Below are 19,514 nucleotides of genomic sequence, written 5' to 3'. Positions count from 1 at the left end.
TCAGGACTTGCGCACTGTGTTCTGACGCTTGTCACCTTCCTTGTCTTTGAGGTGTGAGTAGTCTTGCCACACTCTTCTCTCTTTCCTCTATTTCTTTCTCCGTGAGGATGTCATGTCACTCTGACTTCTTCTCCTTCTTGCAGTGGCAACCGTGCCACTCAGATCTTTCTTTCCCCTTTTCCTTTAAGTGGCAGACGTGCCACTCTGATGTCATCTTCCTTCTTGTAGTGGCAAACGTGCCACTCAGATATCTTCTTTTCTTGTAGTGGCAAACGTGCCACTGCGATATCTTCTTTCTTCTTAGTGGCGGACGTGCCACTCTGGTCTCTTCATCTCTTCGCTTCACGACCTACTCTGGACCGTTTCTGTTCTCCTCTTATCTGGCCAGGCTTCTCCATGCAGCGCGCGCACTCTGCACGTGTTCCCCCTGGTCTTGTCCTCGTCCGAGAACACTCTCTTCATCTTCCTCAGCATTCCGAGTTAGGGTCGTGACCTTCTCTTCATCTTCTCCTTTTCACCAATTACTTTGGTTGAAGTTCGTGGGGCCATGCTCATGGTCCGCTTCGTTCTTCTCCTGTTCACCAGTTACTTCGGTTCTTCTTGAGCTTCTTGGACCACTTGTCGGTCCGCGCTGCCGATCACTGGCAGGATATCTTCGGTCTTGCGTCAGACCTCTTTGTGCAACTCCTGGCGAGTCGGCTTCTTTGGTGCGACCATGTGGCAGGTCGGCTGGGCCTTTGGGGTGCGACCATTTGGCTGGTCGGCTTGACCTTTGTGGTGCGACCGTGTGGCAGGTCGGCTTGGCCTTTGTGGTGCGACCGTTTGGCAGGTCGGCTTGGCCTTTGTGGTGCGACCGTTTGGCAGGTCGGCTTGGCCTTTGTGGTGCGACCATTTGGCTGGTCGGCTTCACGAGGTGTGTCACGTCGTGTGACTACCTGTGTCCGCTGCCTTGTCAGGCGCTGGTGCGTGCTACTCTTCGTACCGTCGTGGTACCTCTTCAGTGTAGCGTTGCTCCTAGTATCAGGATCACTTGATGTGGGGGCTCCTTGGCGCCACTGGGTGTTGCTCTGCATCCTTGCCCGCCAGTGTCGGATACTTGCTGCGCCCATCCTCTTCAGTGGGTTCCTCTCCTGTAGGCGCTGCAGTGTACTGTCCGCGTCCGGGGTACATCTGCGCTGAGTCCGTTTGTTCTCTCGATGGTTCGCTCCACTTGATGCGGCGACAGCGCAGTCCTCGCTGGGGTGGATGTGGCTTGACACCATTTTCTTTTCTTCCTCCTTATTGCTGTGGGATAGCGCTGCATCCCTGTGGCACACCGTCTCTTCTTCCTGTGCTTCTGTCGCGTTCCTGCGCTTCTGGCACATTCCTGTGCGCCTCCGTCGCGTTCCCGTGCGCTCACCTTCGCGCCTCCGTCAGACCTTGCGGTACGTGCCTTGCTGCCTCTTCTTCCTTGCGCTGCGAGCCGTCGATCTCCTGTGGCTGCTGGACTTCCTTGGATTGCTGTAGGCTTGTTGATGTTCTTGGTGTCTGCAATACCACCAGTGGCCACTGGGTGGCAGTGTTGCTTTTCTTTGGCTTCAGCAGCAACCTTCTGTACTGCCAGAACTCTATGCCTTGTTTTCCTTTCCTCCATTTCCCCAGGCTCCGGTAGAGTGCAGAGGGCTGGAGGGGAGCTGGAGCCAGGCAGACCAGTGAAGGGCAGGACAGGAGCTGGGCAGCAGGTAAGTCTCTTCATTCATTTTATTCTCAGGCAGGTGAGGGGGGCACAGGCAGTGTCAGTGGGCAGTCTGGAGGATGAGGCATCACTCGTGAGCTGGGGCAAGGTATTCCTCATGTGGATGACAGTCGCTTTGTGCACACGTGATCGGCACTTCTCTGCTGCCACTTAATTATTCTGCCTGCCGCTCTACTCGCGCTGCAGGCCTCACCGGGTGCTTCTTTGTCCTCATGTACGCTTCCTGCGGGAGACACAGACACCGGAGGCTGCTCTTCGCCCATGCCCCTGCTTGTGTGCATTTTGCCCTCCCCGCCCTCGGCAGCTCCTTCATTCGCTCGCTGGCCGGGGCGGGGGAGGGGTGCTGCTGCTCTGCCGGGCGGTGCGTTTAAAGAGGGGAGACAGGTCCCTGCTCCGTGCTGCGGGTGGGCTCCGCTTGTACTTTCAAACAACGGCCTCGGGCCGCACGCCGATTCTTTCTGTCCCTCCCGCAGCCTCACTCGGCCAGCATGCCGCGCGGGGAGCGGGCGGGGAGACGGGATCACGATGCGGCGTTTGAGGGTGGGCTCCTCTTTTACGCCGGTGCAGCTTCTACTGTTCGTCGCGGGTGGGCTCCGCTTTCACTTTTAAAGTTCTCCCACCCCCGCGGCAGGTCCCTTCCCTTCACGGACCATGCGGGGGGGGGGTTTCGCCGGTGCCGCTCACTTCTCTTCACGGGGCAGCACGGGGTGGGCTCCCGCTTGCGCTCTATGCTAATTCCGCCCCCACCGCAGCAGCAGCGTCACAAAACTCACACGCTGCAGGTGGGGGGGGGGGGAGTCACGGCATACCTTCAGTCGGCGGGGTGGGCTCTCGTCCGGCTTCCTCGCACGGACTTCACTGCACGTGGCCGTTACTTCTGGTGCGGCTCCTCTCTGTTTGGCCGGCGGGCCTCTTGTCTCCCGCGGGTGGGCTCCGCGTGGATCGCTGCCTCTTGGTGGGTCGCGGCCGATGCGGGTGGGCTCCGCACGGTCCGCACTTACTCTCCTTCACCGGGCAGGTCGCGGCCGATGCGGGTGGGCTCCGCACGGTCGGCACGTCTCCTTCTGGGCACAGCGGCAGGTCGGGGTGGGCACCCGACTGCCACGCTTCCTCCCTGGGGCACAGCGTCGCCTACCAGTCTTCGTGGCGGTGCGGGGTGGGCTCCCGGTCACCGCTTATGGCCGGTGCTCTTCACACGCCCGGCGGCATTCGGGCGCCGTCCGTGCCTGCTTGCTGAGGGGGGGTGGCCTCAATGGGAGCACTCCTCTCCCCCTCACGAACGGAAGGGCTGCTGCGGCACGCTGGGGCTCACAACCCTCGTCGCCATTGTGGTGTTGGGGCCCTAGGCCCTCATGCCAGATAGTAACGGACGCAGACACATACTTAGGTAGTGGGTTAACTGGCCACGAGCACGTGCGCTCGGCCCTTTTATTATCCTAGTCACCTGACCCAGTGACGTAGGTGGTGGGTGGGTGTAGAGAGTATTACACACACACACGAACACTAGAACGTGTCCATGCTAGGACACTACAAATGTGACACCGAGTGGGGCACTTCCGGTATCAGCCACCAGACAGCTGAAGGTCTATGGTAAGTGCTCGACCTCTGCCCTGGGAGCCGATGTTTCCTCTTCCTCTGGGGGAGGACTGTAGACAGTGGTGAAGGGGGCGGGATTGACAGGGCACGGCGTGTCCCTACTTTTGAAAAATTATAGATTCCATTTCCATACTTTTTTATTTTAAAAAATGGCCCAGGCCTAGAGGCTCCGCTGGACAGAGAAGGAAAAGACAGAGCTTTTCCTTCTTGCCCACAGAATACAACGACAGTGTCCACTTCTCCTGTTCCGCTGCTGTCAGCTGCCCCCCCCCCTTGTCTTCCTCTTCTTATTCCTTCTCTTTCTGTCTCTCACCTCCTCACTTGCTGAATGACAGCATTGACTTCAAGACTCACTCTTACGCTCTTTCCTTCATTCGTTCCCCTGTGAAATGGATCCAAAAAAGAAAAAAACACTTTTGCTGGAAATGTCTGTTTTTCTTACCAATTTTCTATTCCAAAGTGCAGCCTCGGGACAGAGATGCAAAAATGTTCAAAACACGAAAAATAAGTAAATAATTATATAAAACAAGACAGATTGGTTATAAAGTGGCCACATTGGTTTCATTCACCCGCAACCCCATTAGCGCCACTTTACAGAGTTTGCCAGTGAAGCGCTACTTTTGCTTTCTGATCTTTCTTTGAACAGCATTGTTTTCCTTGGGTGGGGAAGTGCACCAATCCTGGAGGTACTGCAATACCTGGTTGATTCGTGCATTTGAAAGCGTTTATTGTGATCCTTATCAGCTGTTTTCCTTATTTAAGTTTATAAAATATGTACTGCAGCTCTGTGTTTAGGGATGTGGTCTTTTTAAACCACCCTGCTTACATTTTGTAAGGATATAAGCAACAGAACTTGAAATGGGTCCTTTCCAGGCCCTGTAGTCATGTCCTTAATTTTTCAGGCAACAAAAAAAAAACGCTCATTGATTTCTGAATAATGAGTCTAAAAGCTTTAAGGTAACCATGTTGTTGCTGCTTACATTTCACCTGCTTTACTTAATCTTGCATTCCCTTTAGTGTTTGCTTCTCCAGGATGTTGTTACTTTTTTTTCAGGCAGCATATTACTCTTGTCTAGTGCATAATTTGAATTGAGTCACATCCAGGTGTAAATAGTGGGAACAGCTGGGTTGTAGCTGAAGGCAGTGCAAGTTTCTCTCAGTGGGGCAGTGTGGTGTTCAGTGGGGGAAAGGATGTGGAACTATGGCCAGAGCTGTCAACGTTGGAACTGGGGAACCAGGTTCTACTTTCAGGGCCAATCTACTCTCCTGAGGGAGCACATTCTCATGCTAGACATTTGAAGGCCCTGCTAGACCTTAGAAGTCCTGTTGTCTTAGCATCGACAGGTGTAACCTAGTGGTGGCAAGCGTAGGTTAACCTTGAAGGCCTGTCCACCACAATCCATGCTGAAGTTCATCTCCCGTCTTGCGGGCAGGCCTATGCAGCAGCACACCCTAGAGCAAGTGGTACTCTGTCACCGAGGTCACAAGACCCTTTAAGCCAGTTCGCCTCACCCACTGGTACCTCCATTGGCCTTATTAGTGCAACTCACCAGCGATTGGCAATACAGGATTTGCACAGACACCAAACTACGTCCCCAAACTTCACGATCTCTCTGCTTCATGCACAAACACTTTTAACATGTGCTGCCTGCTTTGGGGCCACTGGAATTATGCAGCAATGGATGCCAAAATTATGTCGCAGTGTTGACTAAATTATGCAGCAAAAAAAAGGCTGCACCGTAATGCGGTACATTTTCTGATACTTTATTATTGTGACATTTTTACACATACTAACAGTCTCTGCAAAGATTTTGCCCCATTATCATCAGTGTAACATACAAATGCAGCAGAGAGAAAGGTGACCAGTCAACCTTTGCAAAGGGCCCTCTACTTTGCAGCAACACAAGTCACATATTTTAGTAACTTTTGAACCGTTTGAGCTACAATTTTTTAGTTAAAATCGTCAGATTATGCAGCAGATGATGCATCATGTGGCAAATATGGCAGAGCCATAATTATGTGGAAAAAACATTTAAAAACTGGGATATTTTGCCATCTATGTTTGAACTGCACTAGTGGAAAAAAGGGAATAATGCTGATGACAAAAAAAGCATGGGTCGGAGACAAATGGCTTGTGATTCCACTTTCAGCATATTTGGGACATTCTGTGGTTGGAAATGTATTACACTTTATGAATGTATTTTAATGTCAATAACTCAAATCAAACATTAAACACGTGTATCCATTGGTTGAATTAAGTACGTAATAAGGTGCAGCTGGTCAGTAAAATGACAAACAAATACTAAAAATTGTGTCTGGCCACACCTCTGACTCCGCCCACTGACCCAATCCTCAGATTACTTCCACCCTCTGATTCTCCACCCACAGTTTCCCTACTTTTTTTCCCCACTTCGAACACTGAATATAGGTGACATTTTATATTTTATATTTGCAGACATTTTATGTTTGCTCCTTTAATTTCTAATATTGCAATTGCCACAGCAAAGGATGTCAGTACGGCGGCGCTTGAACTGACTACCTCTATCACCTTGGCGGTGGATTTGCTGGCCCCTGTTTCTTTCCGTTATTCTGCTAGGAAGAGACCTTCGGCCCCTTGGTTCTCAGAGTCTCTGAGACTTCTAAGGCAGGGCTGTAGGAAGCAGGAAAGGTTGTGGAGGGCGAGCTGGGACTATCAAGAGAGGGAAAAACACAAACTTCTTCTTAAGGGATGTTGGAGCCGGCCTCGTGGCGTGGTCCTGTTCCCCCTCGCCAAGCCGCACGAGGTCCCCTGCACCTCGGGGCTCCTCCATTTTGGATTGTACGTGACTCTACGCACCAGCCTACGTGACCCCGCTCAACCCGGCCTCGGCCCCAGCAAGCCCGACATCAAGGCACCAACAACTGGCCAGGGGGTACCACGTGAACACTTCCCCACTCCCGGCAGAGGGCAGTATCGATGGGACCCCCAACCCTTCTCCCACACCTAGGTTCGATCGCCCCACAGCTCTCCTGGGCCTGGCACCTCTCCTGCTGAGTGTCTGGCCGCTCCCGACCCAGCCTCTCCGCCCCCCCGGGCGCAAGGGTCCGGACATCAAAGGGCTCCAGACCTATATCTGGGGCGACCCTGCAACAGGACAGCAGTTGTATCCCGGAGTCAAGAGCCCTGCTGATCGGATCGCGGCTGACCCTACGGAGAAAGACTCATCCTGGAACCACGCTCTGAGCCCTGCTGACTACGTCGCGGCTCCACCGTGCTTAAAGACCTTCACAAACCTTTGGGGCCCTGCTGACGCTGTCGCGGCCCGATCTTGTTGAACTTGCCATCAGAGCCCGGCTGACCTCGTCGCGGCTCGACCGAAGCGGACCTACCACCGGAGCCCTGCTGACTGTGTCGCGGCTCGACCCAAGCGGAACTACCACCCGAGCCCTGCAGACACCGTCGCGGCTCTCCACGTCCGAGCTGCTTTGAGACCAGCACCTGCCGCTCCGATCCCCGGAGCCACCTTCGGCCTAACGCAAGGTCTGGCGCAGAGCTTCCCCGTACCAGGCTGGTACTAAGACTGTCCCGCTACCCTGTCCCTACAAAAACATTGAGACTCTTTCTGGATCTCTCGATCCCCCTGTAAATATTTCGAATGTACTACTATTGATAAAGTACCTAGATAAGCAACTGCTACGGAGTCCTGTGTGGTGGTGTTACTGGGCCTGGTACGATCATAGGAGAAAGACCTCTCCTAGGAGGCTTCTCAGCGGCGCTCGGCTATAACTTTGCGGGAGGAAGGTGCCCTGGAGAGGGCCCCCTGACTCCCCGGTGGTCCTCCCTCCAACATTTGGTGGCCAGCGACAGGATCCGAGCCAGACGCAATCGTACAGGCAAGTAACGCACCCGCTGCCTAACCAGACGGAAAAAGAAAGAGAACCATGAGCAGCCAAGAAACAACCGTGGCCGCAACCTTCCAGCAAGAAAGGTTGGAAGAATACACCCACAAAGAATTGAAACAATTCTGCAAGGACAAAGGGATCCCAACTACAGGATTGGGCACCAAGGAAGAACTGCAGAAAGCCCTGAAAGCCTGGGCAGAATCCGAGGCCACTCCACCCCAAGGCGAAGGGACCTCGGCCCGGGACGAAAACCTGCCGCCGACCATGACCCCGGCAGATGGGGGACGAAGCATCCCGGAAGCCGACCTATCCCACGAAGAAATGCGAGAACGGGAGAGGGTCCGGACACACGAATTGGAACTCGCACGACTCCGGCTGGACGGTGAACTCCTGCTGGCGGAGAAAAAGTTGGCCTTGGAGCAACTACGGCTGCAGGAGGAAATCGAAGAAAAGAAACGGCATCGAGAACTAGAAGAGAAACGGCTCACCCTCGAGCACGAGAGGGGCCTCAAGGAACTCGAACTGAAATCCAAAACGGGGGAGACCAGCACCCCCGGATCCCGGGACGCTCTGCCACTGACCGAGCCAAAGGTTCATATCCCCAAGGATGTCGTCAAGGAGTACTATAAAAACGACGACATCCAGCAATGGTTCCGAGCATACGAGGTAGCCATGACCTCCCATCGGGTACCCCGGAAGGATTGGGGTGCCGGCCTATGGGGGAGGTTCCTCAACGAGGGCCGGGATACCCTGCTGCAACTCCCCGACGCGGTGATGACCTCGTACGACCACATGAAAGAGGCCCTACTCACCCGCTACGGACTATCCGCCGAGATGTACCGGCAGCGCTTCCGGGACTGCAAGAAGCTCCCCGGTACCACATGGGTCGAATACGTGGACTTCTTCAGCCGAGCCTTTGAAGGGTGGATAAGAGGGAGGAAGGTCACCTCGTACAACGAACTGTTCGACCTCATTGTCTGGGAGCACCTCGCCAACAACTGCTTTGTCGAACTAAGGCAACACCTCCTTGACAGCAAAGTGACCGAGCCCCGGAAGCTCGCCACCGAAGTCGACCGATGGGTCAACACCCGGGTCCCCCGGAACCCCGTGGGGGACTACCAACGGAGTACCACGGGACCTCCTCGCCAGCGGGGCGGAGGAGGAGGGTCCCACCGCAGTCGAGAATTCCCGGCCGGGCCGCCCCGAAGCCCGCCACGAGGCCAAGCCGCCAACTACACGTCCCCGACCCTGGTCCGTAGGGGGACCCCCATCGCCAGGCCTGGACCCCGACCAACAGTGACCTGCTTCGGCTGCCAACAGACAGGCCACTATGCGAGCGACCCGGCCTGCCCCGTGAACCGACGAAACGGGACCACTGGGCCCCCTCCCCGACAAATAACCGCCGCAGCCCTGGGGGAAGGAGAAGAAGAGGAGGAAAACCGCGACGTCGGGTCCCCCGAGTGGGAGCCGGCTGCCATGTCACTCGTATGCCTGGGCACCCGAGAAATGGTGCCCCGAGCCCCCATCCCGAGCAACACCCAGAAGTACCAGCAGTGGGTCACCATCAATGGGCAACGGGCCGAAGCCCTCCGTGACACTGGGGCCAGTGTGACCGCTATCCGTTGCCACCTGGTGACCCCCGAACAGATCCTGCTGCACGTCCTATGCCCTGTCCGGACCGCGGACAACACCGAAAGCATGTGCCGGATGGCCCGGATCCCCTTCGAGTGGGGAGGAGTGTCAGGCACCCTGAAAGTAACTGTCCGCGACGACGCTCCAGTGGACTGCCTCCTGGGGAACGACCTGGAGAGCTCCCCCTGGGCCCAGGTGGAGCGCCGAGAGCATCTGGGGATGCTAGGGCTGCCCGAATGGGCCTGCGCCACCACCCGGTCCATGACCGCCCAACCAGCCGTGGCAGCGGCCCCCGTCGAGCCTGCGGGTCCAGAACTGACACCCTCCTCCGGCACGGAGGAGCCTGACGATGAGGCCGGGCCATCCGAACTTTCCCCCGACGAGGCCGCCTCCCTCAGCGAGATCCCCGAGCTGGCCCAGTGGCGCCACGACGGGGGCCCCACCCGCGAACAGTTCCAACAAGAACAGAAGGCCTGCCCGTCCCTCGAGGGGGCCCGACAGCAAGCGGCCGCCCAGGCCAGGGGGGACCCCACGGGAACCCACTGGATCTATTGGGACAATGACTTGTTATATAGCGAACAGAAAGTCGCCGTACTAGGAGCCGGCCGTGTGTTGGTGGTTCCCCTCCGATTCCGAGAGTTCCTCCTGAACCTGGCGCATGACGTGCCCCTCGCCGGACACCTCGGGCGAGACAAGACCTACAGCCGCTTGGTGACCCATTTTTATTGGCCCCGAATGCGGAGAGACGTGGACCACCACTGCCGGTCCTGCCAGACCTGCCAAACCAGCGGGAAGACTGGGGGTCGAGTCAAGGCCCCCCTCCAACCATTTCCAGCCGTCCACACCCCGTTCGAACGGGTAGGGATCGACAACGTGGGGCCCCTCGACCCCCGAACCGCCCAGGGCCACCGCTTCATCCTGGTACTGGTCGACCACGCCACCCGATACCCAGAGGCCATCCCCCTCCGAACTGTGACAGCTCCAGTGGTGGGCCGGGCCCTGATGGGCATCTTCTCCAGGGTAGGGTTCCCCTGAGAAGTGGTGAGCGACAGGGGTACGAACTTCATCTCGAAATACATGAGATCCCTCTGGCAACAATGTGGGGTCACCTACAAGTTCACCACCCCTTACCACCCCCAGGGGAACGGACTGGTCGAGCGGTTCAACAGAACCTTGAAAGGAATGATCAAGGGCCTGGAAGAGCCCCTGAGGAGGAGATGGGACGTCCTGCTGCCATGCCTCCTGTTCGCCTATCAAGAGGTTCCACAGAAATCCCTGGGCTTCAGCCCCTTCGAACTGTTGTATGGGCACCCCGTCCGAGGGCCCCTCAGCCTGGTCAAAGAGGGCTGGGAGGCGAGCGTCCAAGATGCCCCCCCCCGACGTCTACAGGTACCTCTTGACCCTGCGGAACCAGACTCGGAAGTTCCGGGCCCTGGCCAAAGCCAACCTCGAAGCCAGCCAAGAAGACATGAAACGCTGGTATGACGAAAATGCCTCGACCATCGAGTTCGAGCCGGGCCAGCAAGTCTGGGTCATGTTGCCCGTGGATCCCTGCGCCCTTCAGGACAAATGGACCGGACCCTTCAAGGGGGTTGAGAAGAAGAGCTCCGTCACCTACTTGGTCGATATGGAGTCCCCAAGGAACCCCCTCCGGGTCCTACACGCCAACCGGCTCAAGCCCCACTTTGCCCAAACCGAACTAAGCCTGCTGCTGGCTACCGACGATGGGGGCGAAAGCGACTCCGAGCCCCTGCCCGACCCCCTGGGGTCCTCGGACCAAGACGGCTCCATGGAGAGCGTCAAACTCTCCACCACCCTGGCCCCCGAACAGCGCCATGACTGCCGGCAGCTGCTGCAACCCTTCGCTGCCCTCTTCTCTCTCACGCCCAGGGTGACCCCCTGGTGCGTCCATGACGTAGATACCGGGGACAGCCCCCCTGTGCGACACCACGCCTACAGAGTGCCCGACCGGGTCCGAGCCTGCATACAAACGGAGGTCTCCAAGATGCTCGCCCTCGGAGTCATCGAGCCATCCGACAGCCCGTGGGCCAGCCCTGTGGTCTTGGTACCGAAGGCCGCCGCCCCCGGCACCCCCCGAAACTCAGATTTTGTGTGGACTACAGGGGCCTAAACGCAGTCACCAAGACCGATGCCCACCCCCTGCCATGGGCAGACGAGCTGATCGACCGCTTAGGGGCCGCCCGCTACCTAAGCACTTTTGATCTCACCGCTGGGTACTGGCAGATCAGGCTCACCCCCGGCGCCCAGGAACGATCCGCCTTCTCCACCCCCGACGGGCACTACCACTTTCGGGTGATGCCCTTCGGTATGAAGAACGCCCCAGCAACCTTCCAGAGACTGGTGAACAAGGTCCTGGCCGGACTAGAAGCCTTCAGCGCGGCCTACTTAGACGACATTGCAGTCTTCAGCAACCACTGGGCCGCGCACCTAGGACACCTCAGAGAAGTCCTGGCCGCTCTCCAAAGGGCCGGGCTCACGATTAAGGCCAGCAAGTGCCAGATCGGTCAAGGATCAGTGACCTATCTGGGCCATCAGGTGGGGAGTGGCCAGGTGGCGCCCCTCCAGTTGAAGGTCGATGCCATCCAGGCGTGGGAGCCCCCCGCCACCCAAACAGCTGTCCGGGCCTTCTTAGGCCTCACAGGCTACTACCGGCGATTTATCAAAGACTATGGCAGTATTGTGGGCCCCCTCACGGAGCTCACTTCCAAAAAGCAGCCCAAGACGGTGCACTGGACACCCCGCTGTCAGACCGCTTTTGAAACCCTCAAGGCGGCAATGTGCGCTGCCCCTGTACTACAGGCCCCTGACTACGGCAAGGAATTCGTGGTTCAGACAGATGCCTCAGAGTACGGGGTTGGGGCGGTCCTCTCCCAGATGGACACCGAGGGCCTCGACAGACCTGTGGCCTTCATCAGCCACCGACTGCTGCCCCGAGAACAGAGGTGGAGCACCATCGAGCGGGAGGCCTTCGCCGTGGTATGGGCTCTCAAAAAGCTCCGGCCCTACCTTTTCAGCACCCACTTCCGAGTCCAGACTGACCACCGGCCCCTGCGGTGGCTAATGCAGATGCGGGGCGAGAACCCCAAATTGTTGCGATGGTCCATCTCGCTGCAAGGGATGGACTTCACCGTAGAGCACCGGCCCGGCAACGACCACGCCAATGCCGACGGCCTATCCAGATTCTTCCGCCTCGGCGAGGAGAACCGCCAAGGAGATGGGTGACTCTCCCTGCCTTCAGCTAGGGGGGACGCTTGTTGGAGCCGGCCTCGTGGCGTGGTCCTGTTCCCCCTCGGCAAGCCGCAGGAGGTCCCCTGCACCTCGGGGCTCCTCCATTTTGGATTGTAGGTGACTCTGCGCACCAGCCTACGTGACCCCGCTCAACCCGGCCTCGGCCCCAGCAAGCCCCGACATCAAGGCACCAACAACTGGCCAGGGGGTACCACGTGAACACTTCCCCACTCCCGGCGGAGGGCAGTATCGATGGGACCCCCAACCGTCCTCCCACACCTAGGTGCGATCGCCCCACAGCTCTCCTGGGCCTGGCGCCTCTCCTGCTGAGCGTCTGGCCGCTCCCGACCCGGCCTCTCTGCCCCCCCGGGCGCAAGGGTCCGGACATCAAAGGGCTCCAGACCTATATCTGGGGCGACCCTGCAACAGGACAGCAGTTGTATCCCGGAGTCAAGAGCCCTGCTGATCGGATCGCGGCTGACCCTACGGAGAAAGACTCATCCTGGAACCACGCTCTGAGCCCTGCTGACTACGTCGCGGCTCCACCGTGCTTAAAGACCTTCACGAACCTTTGGGGCCCTGCTGACGCTGTTGCGGTCCGACCTTGTTGAACTTGCCATCAGAGCCCGGCTGACCTCATCGCGGCTTGACCGAAGCGGACCTACCATCGGAGCCCTGCTGACTGTGTCGCGGCTTGACCCAAGCGGAACTACCACCCGAGCCCTGCAGACACCGTCGCGGCTCTCCACGTCCGAGCTGCTTTGAGACCAGCACCTGCCGCTCCGATCCCTGGAGCCACCTTCGGCCTAACGCAAGGTCTGGCGCAGAGCTTCCCCGTACCAGGCTGGTACTAAGACTGTCCCGCTACCCTGTCCCTACAAAAACATTGAGACTCTTTCTGGATCTCTCGATCCCCCTGTAAATATTTCGAATGTACTACTATTGATAAAGTACCTAGATAAGCAACTGCTACGGAGTCCTGTGTGGTGGTGTTACTGGGCCTAGTACGTTCATAGGAGAAAGACCTCTCCTAGGAGGCTTCTCAGCGGCGCTCGGCTATAACTTTGCGGGAGTAAGGTGCCCCGGAGAGGGCCCCCTGACTCCCCGGTGGTCCTCCCTCCAAAAAGGGATATAAAGTGGAGGTTATTAAAGAAAAGCAGGAGTACTTTTCTAAGCTGACTACTGCTCTTACCTCCCCCAGAGAACTCTTTAAAATTGCAGATTCTCTGTGTACCCTGCAAGTGCCCGACCCTATTCCTAGCTCCCAGGATCTCTGTGATAAGATCGCCCAATTCTTCCATTCTAAAATAGCCGATATTTACTCGGCCCTTGAATCGCAAAGGGCTGCTCTGCCTTCCCTCCCTTCGGTTATATCTGCCGTGGGAGGTGGAACCTTGGCCTCTTTTGCGAACCTGTCCAACTTTCCACTGCTCTCCATACAACAATTGGACTTGCTCCTAAGCAAGACCAGGTCAGGGTCCCCTTTGGACCCCTGCCTTCTTAATGTTTTTAAGGAATGTCGGGAAACCCTTTTGCCCCCGCTCCTGAGTATTATGAACTGGGCAATACAGGAGGGCACTTTTCCTGTTCTGTGGAAGAGTCCTGTGGGTAAGCCCCTTTTAAAGAAGCCAACTTTGGACCCTGAAATCCATAAGAATTTTCGTCCTATTTCATTGCTCCCTGCTCCAGCAAAGATGCTTGAAACTCATCTTAATGAGCATCTGACGGCTTTTTTGGATATTTCGGGTTGTCTCGATCAGTCCCAGCATGGCTTCCGGAGGCACCATAGTACGGAGTCGGCCCTTACGGTAGTGCTAAATAACATCCGCACGGAGGTTGACCAGGGCCATACCACTCTTCTGGTCCTGCTGGACCTGACAGCTGCCTTCGATACCCTATCTCCCTCGGTTCTAGTATCTCGTCTTAGGGAGATAGGGGTGGAAGGTTTGGCTTTGAGTCTTCTGGCTTCTTTCCTTGACCAGAGGGAACAGAGGGTCAAATTGGGTGAATATCTATCTCCATCCCTACCTGTGCAATGTGGGGTCCCTCAGGGGTCGGCTTTAAGTCCTACCCTCTTTAACATCTATGCGACCCCACTTGCCAGGCTAATAAGATCTTATAGGATGGAGGTGGTATCATACGCTGATGATACCCAGATTATGGTGTCCCTCTCCCACTCGGGCAGTATCTCTGCTCTCAGCTTTAGGAACTCTATGGAGGCAGTTTCTCAGTGGATGATCTATAATTCACTAAAGCTGAACGGGGAAAAAACCGAGGTCCTTATTTTTGGTGGAAACAGGGACATTTGGTCCTCTGAGTGGTGGCCCCCTTCTTTGGAAGTGTGCCCTGTACCTATGGACTTGGCTCGTAATCTGGGAATTATGATCGATCCCGTTCTCTCTATGTCTCAGCAGGTTAATAGGACGGTTGCCACCTGCTGGGGCATTTTCAAGATCCTTAGGAAAATTAGACATTATTTGGCTCTGCATGCCCGCAAACAGATTGTTGTTGCATTGGTCGCCTCACGGCTTGATTACTGCAATGTTCTCTATGCCGGCATAAATAAGGGCCTTGTGCAACATTTGCAAACAGCCCAGAATGCGGCAGCCAAATTTGTGCTTAATGCTCCTAGGCTTTTTTCCGCGACGGCTGCTAGGATGAGTTTGCATTGGCTTCTGATTCAAGACAGGATTGTTTTTAAGATTCTTTGCATGACCTACGGGGCTTTATCTGGCGATGGGGCTGAGGGGGTGAAGGACTTGTTGGTACCTTATGTCCCTGGCAGAGACCTTCGATCTCTGAGAAAGAACCTGTTGTCAGTTCCCCGCTTCCGAAGAGTTAAATGGGGAGGGAGGGCCTTTCCGTCTCTAGCCCCAAAACTGTGGAATACCCTCCCCACTGAAATCAAAACTCAATATACTGTCTTTACGTTTAGGAAGGCATTAAAGACATGGCTCTTTGCCAAGGCTTACCCGTAATTTTGGTTCCTGGTCTGTTTTGATTTTTTTGGGGTTAGGCGCCTTGATGCCTTTGGGCTTAGTTGCGCATTATAAGTCTTCTTTCATTCATTCATTCATTCATTCTAGGGACTTTATGCAAGATATGGATATTGTGAACTGGCCCATTTGATCACTGACATGTACATGACCCTCTCACATGATGTCATTTTGTACATGGCTGACATTCCAAGGCCATAAGACGTAGAGTGGAGTGGTGTGGCTCACTGGTTAGAGGCAGCAGACCCGGAAGCAGAGGACGGCCCGGGACCAGGGTTCAATTCCCGACGCGGCAGGGTTGTGGACCAGGGCCAGCGGACTCGATAATTCTCGCCTCGGTGCCTACTCTAACCAGGGATCACACTCGGCAACTCTGGGCATTAGCTTGCCTCATCTCCACAACTGCCCCCCACATTCACTGGGGATGCCTGGTTTCACCTTGGAGATACCCAGGAGGGACCATCTCACAGGGATAGCCAGGACGCGTTCCCCAGCGGTCTACAGCGCCAGGAAACCGCTTGGTCACAGTGCGCTCTACAAATACTTTCAACTTCAACTTCTACGTATAGCAGCGTGCACAGATATGTATACAACACCTTCTAATGTTTCTTTATATGCTAATGAGGTTGTAGGATCTCAGTCCTAACGAAAACCTCATAACTGTCTAGTCCCAAGCAAGACCGTTGAATGCATCGCGTCAGGGGTGTGTAACAGAACATGTACAGGAACGAAGTTCGAGTTACAAAATTAGCTCCCTGGGGGGATATTCCATTAGCTCTGATGTCATGCTCTGTGCCTGCGTTGGCACAAGGCAGCCAAAAGGGCGCTAGCGCAGTGGAAAGGAGAGGAATGCACAGTACTCTTTTAAATACGGCATCTTCCTGCCCTTTCCCTGTCACGCAGCACAGCGCAACAAGGTGACTTGCCACGCTGCACTGCGTGACAATGTCATAAATAAGCCCATTTGTTCTTATTTTGTCACATTTGCTGTTCATTCAGACAGAGGCCAAATGTCAGACTCTGTTTTCCGAGGGAGCTTGGTGCTTACTTTTCTTTTTCAGACTTCAAAGTGAGAGGATTTGTGTGACAAGCTTGCTGAGTATGGGAAAGGAAAGCTTTCTTCTGGCGCGCAAAAACATTTAGGCGTCTGTAAATTAGAGTTGATAACCGTTTCTAAGCGGTTATGCTCACTGAAGGGCAGAGACATTTTAAGGAATTTGCCTAAAGTGGGCTCTGTCCCAGGGCCCCAGCCTTTCAGGCCCCCCCCCCCGATGGAGCCATCTCTCTTCTGCAGAGTCTTGCCCCAATGTCCTTGAAATTGTTTTAAACAAGTTGTTTTAAATACTATTTGTAGGAGAGTAGGGTCTGCAATCCTATGATCACCCAGATTTTTTTTGCTTTTGCTTCATTGGTTTACGACTTTCCCCGGCTGTGGGCCTGCCAATCAGACCCACAGCCTAGCTGTTCTCTCTCGAAATTAACACACATGTACATTAGGTGCATCCACTAATTGGAACTGGGCCGCCTTGTCAGTCCCTGTCTCAGCATACCACAGGTATCCAGGGCATCGGTGTACCCAGGGCCTACCAGGGGCTGCAGCATGTATTATGCCACCCCTGGAATGGCCGCCCAAATCTGACACAACTGGCTGCACGACAGCTGGGGCCACGTGGTGTAATCACCCTTTGCTGTAGGTGTAGTATTCCTACACCTAACCCTAAAATGGACACATGGATTCCTATCAGTCACTCCTATGGCAGGCCTTATCAATCCTGAAGGCAGAGTGCAGGGAGTCATGTGGGATGGTGCTCTGGCGCGAGCTGAGCCCGTCGACGGCTTGCGGAACCAAGTCCTAATAGCCGTTCCATGGTGACGCGGGCCAACTATTTTAAATGCATTATAATCCTTGTGGTTATTTGCTAACTTTGGCATCGCATCACCTACACATGTCGAGTAAGGTGTCATACGAATTGGAATACGAACCCCTCGCTAGTTCTGGCGACGGGGTTAGCATTCCCCCCTTCTAGAGGGGCCCGACATGGAAGTAACCTTGAACCCCGGTTAAAGTTGACTCAAGCCTCAGCATCACAAAATGGATGCTGCCACCAGACACAAGTCTGACCTCCTGCTGCTGGGAGGCCTTCCAGCGAAGGGAGTTTGGACAAAGGGTTTCCTGTCGAGGGCGGTGTTAGCACCATCCCAGACAGGGTTTGTGTATTCCAGGTAGGCAGGGCTGAAAGGAAGGTGATTGCAAGTGGCACCCCGGTGCTCACTGTGCATAGCCCGGCTCAAACCAGTTTCGGGGGCACACCAGCCCCTGAGCTGGCGCAAAGCCGGACAAAGGATAGGGGTGTAACCACCCCCCTCCTGGCTCCACCCATAGGTAGAACCTAGTCACGGGCCAACCCCTTTTTCTTAGAATAAAGGTAGGAGCGAGTCCCCTTCCCAAATTGGATAATCAGATAATCGGATGACTCCGAATCACGAACTACTTTCCACGAAAGGAACTCTTGACCATTTCTGAAGACTCTCCCTTGTGACTAAGGAGTAGCCACCCTGCACCAGCAGGCACCACCTAAGCGCTTGCGGTTTGCTGTAAGTCTCTCCTACGGATCAAGACTGCCCAGCTCGACGAGACCCGAGTTCCCTGCCATCTCAGACCTTTTACCTACCTCATCAGCCCAGCTGAGAGTCGTAGGTGTGACGAGACCTGCGGGACCGGCTATCTTCAGAACCTGCACGACGCTTATCTAGCACGCCACCGAGGGACCCTCGAGTGAGTGCACCTAGGGTTTGAGAAGCCCTAACCCCGAGCAGCTCCAGCATCGAAGTCTGTCTCCCCAGCATCCACGAGATCTGCGTGGGGGCCCTTCCGCTCCTTGCTGTTCGCCGCGTTGTCCGACCACTTGCTGACCGGCTTGTGGCCCTCTTCACGACGCTCCAAGATTGTTTTTATCACCGGTCTGGTTGCTCCAGACTGGCTCTTGCTCCCCTTCAACAGAGGAGTACCACGGACCCTCCTGGTCCACTCCCGACGCCATCTTGACTTCCCCGCTTGGGTTGCCACTGCCAAGATCCGCTGCCCCTTCCTGGGCCCAGCATCATCGACAGCAGACACCTTCGTGGGACAGCTCGCCCTCCATCCTGGTCGCCGCCGCGCCTCCTGGTCCGAGGAACAGCCGAGTCCGACGTCACCCACTCACCTGGTCGAGGTGACTTCAGCCGGTACCCTCCTGGTACCCACACGATCGCTGGCTAGCGGTTGAGAACTGAGTCCCCTCTGCTTTCAGGTTTCCTTCATCCCCGATCCAGGCTTGGATCTCGCTGAACATCATCACTGGTCGCCTGCCAGCAACTTCTTCTTTCAGGCTCCTGAGACTACACGAGGACTCCCGACATCTTGCCGAACTTCACGCAGCCGCAGCCTCTGGGCTAGGTAACTCGAGCATTTCGGTGCTCCATCGCAGGTTCGCTCTACAAGTGTCCAGTTCCTTTTTCGTTTAGTCCCACTGATCGGAACACTCCGGAATCAGTACCTCCAGACTCTATCCATTCGCATTTCACTGTAAGTGTAGATGGTTTCTCGTGCCCCTCGGGCATTTGTGTAAATTGTGCAACTGAAGTATTTTCCTAAGAGTTTTGTATTGTGCTTAGCTCCCTGACTCATAAAGAGCCAGGGTAGTCTTGTTATAAATAAATATCCTTTTATTTTCATAACAACTTGTGTGGTGTCCTTTCACGTGGTGTTCAAGGGGTATATGTGATGGTAAACAGCTGGCTTAACACGCCCTCTAGAGTTTAGCCTAAGACTGCTCGTATCCACGCTACTAGGATAGCTGGTCTATAAGGTTGCCTTACAACCAATCATCAATAAGGGTCGTTTGGAATGATACACAGTGATCACTAGAATAGTGAGCACTACATATCAGGCCAACTTCTCACATTGGTGGGCAGCGGTTGGGATTTGAGCTTGCTGTTGTTTTACCACACACGTATCCTAAGAATATCGCAGTGAAAGATCACATAAGTACCCAGGTACATATAACTTAACTTAGAATACTCCGAGTTCTACTGAACCGGCTGTTGTAGTGTAACAGGGCTTAGCACACCCTGACTACAACTCTTAGCAAGGGACCAGTAGGTAAACCCATAGTGTAGGTAGGTGCATCACTTACACCTCACTAGACAAGCATGTCGGTCCACGGAGAGTCCTCGCAGACTCCCTTAGTGGTCAGTGACCCTCCACAGGTCGTGTCACGATATGCAACTCTTAGCTTCAAGGAGATGAGACAACTGTGTGCCTCCAGGAAGCTAAACCAGGGTTCTAACCCTACCATCGCAATTCTGATAGGTCTCTTAGAGGCGTACGATGCTAGGAGGTCCTCTTACACAGGTCCCCCCAGTGCAGATGGGAACATGCCTCC

At 55.3% G+C, this 19,514-nt stretch overlaps 1 protein-coding gene across 1 annotated transcript in view; it reads left to right on the top strand.

Moving 5' to 3' along the window:
• LOC146808751 (cell adhesion molecule CEACAM5-like) overlaps positions 1-19,514 on the top strand; it is a 460,313-nt gene that overhangs the window by 183,408 nt on the left and 257,391 nt on the right. The window contains exon 8 of the mRNA XM_085614788.1: positions 3,282-3,325. Coding sequence (XP_085470914.1) covers positions 3,282-3,325 — 44 coding nt within the window. The remainder of the gene's footprint in view (positions 1-3,281; positions 3,326-19,514) is intronic.

Source organism: Triturus cristatus, chromosome 7 (genome assembly GCF_964204655.1).
Source record: "Triturus cristatus chromosome 7, aTriCri1.1, whole genome shotgun sequence".
Lineage (NCBI taxonomy): Eukaryota > Metazoa > Chordata > Amphibia > Caudata > Salamandridae > Triturus > Triturus cristatus.
Note: the sequence above shows the minus strand (reverse complement) of the source record. Positions and strands in the feature narration are given on the sequence as shown.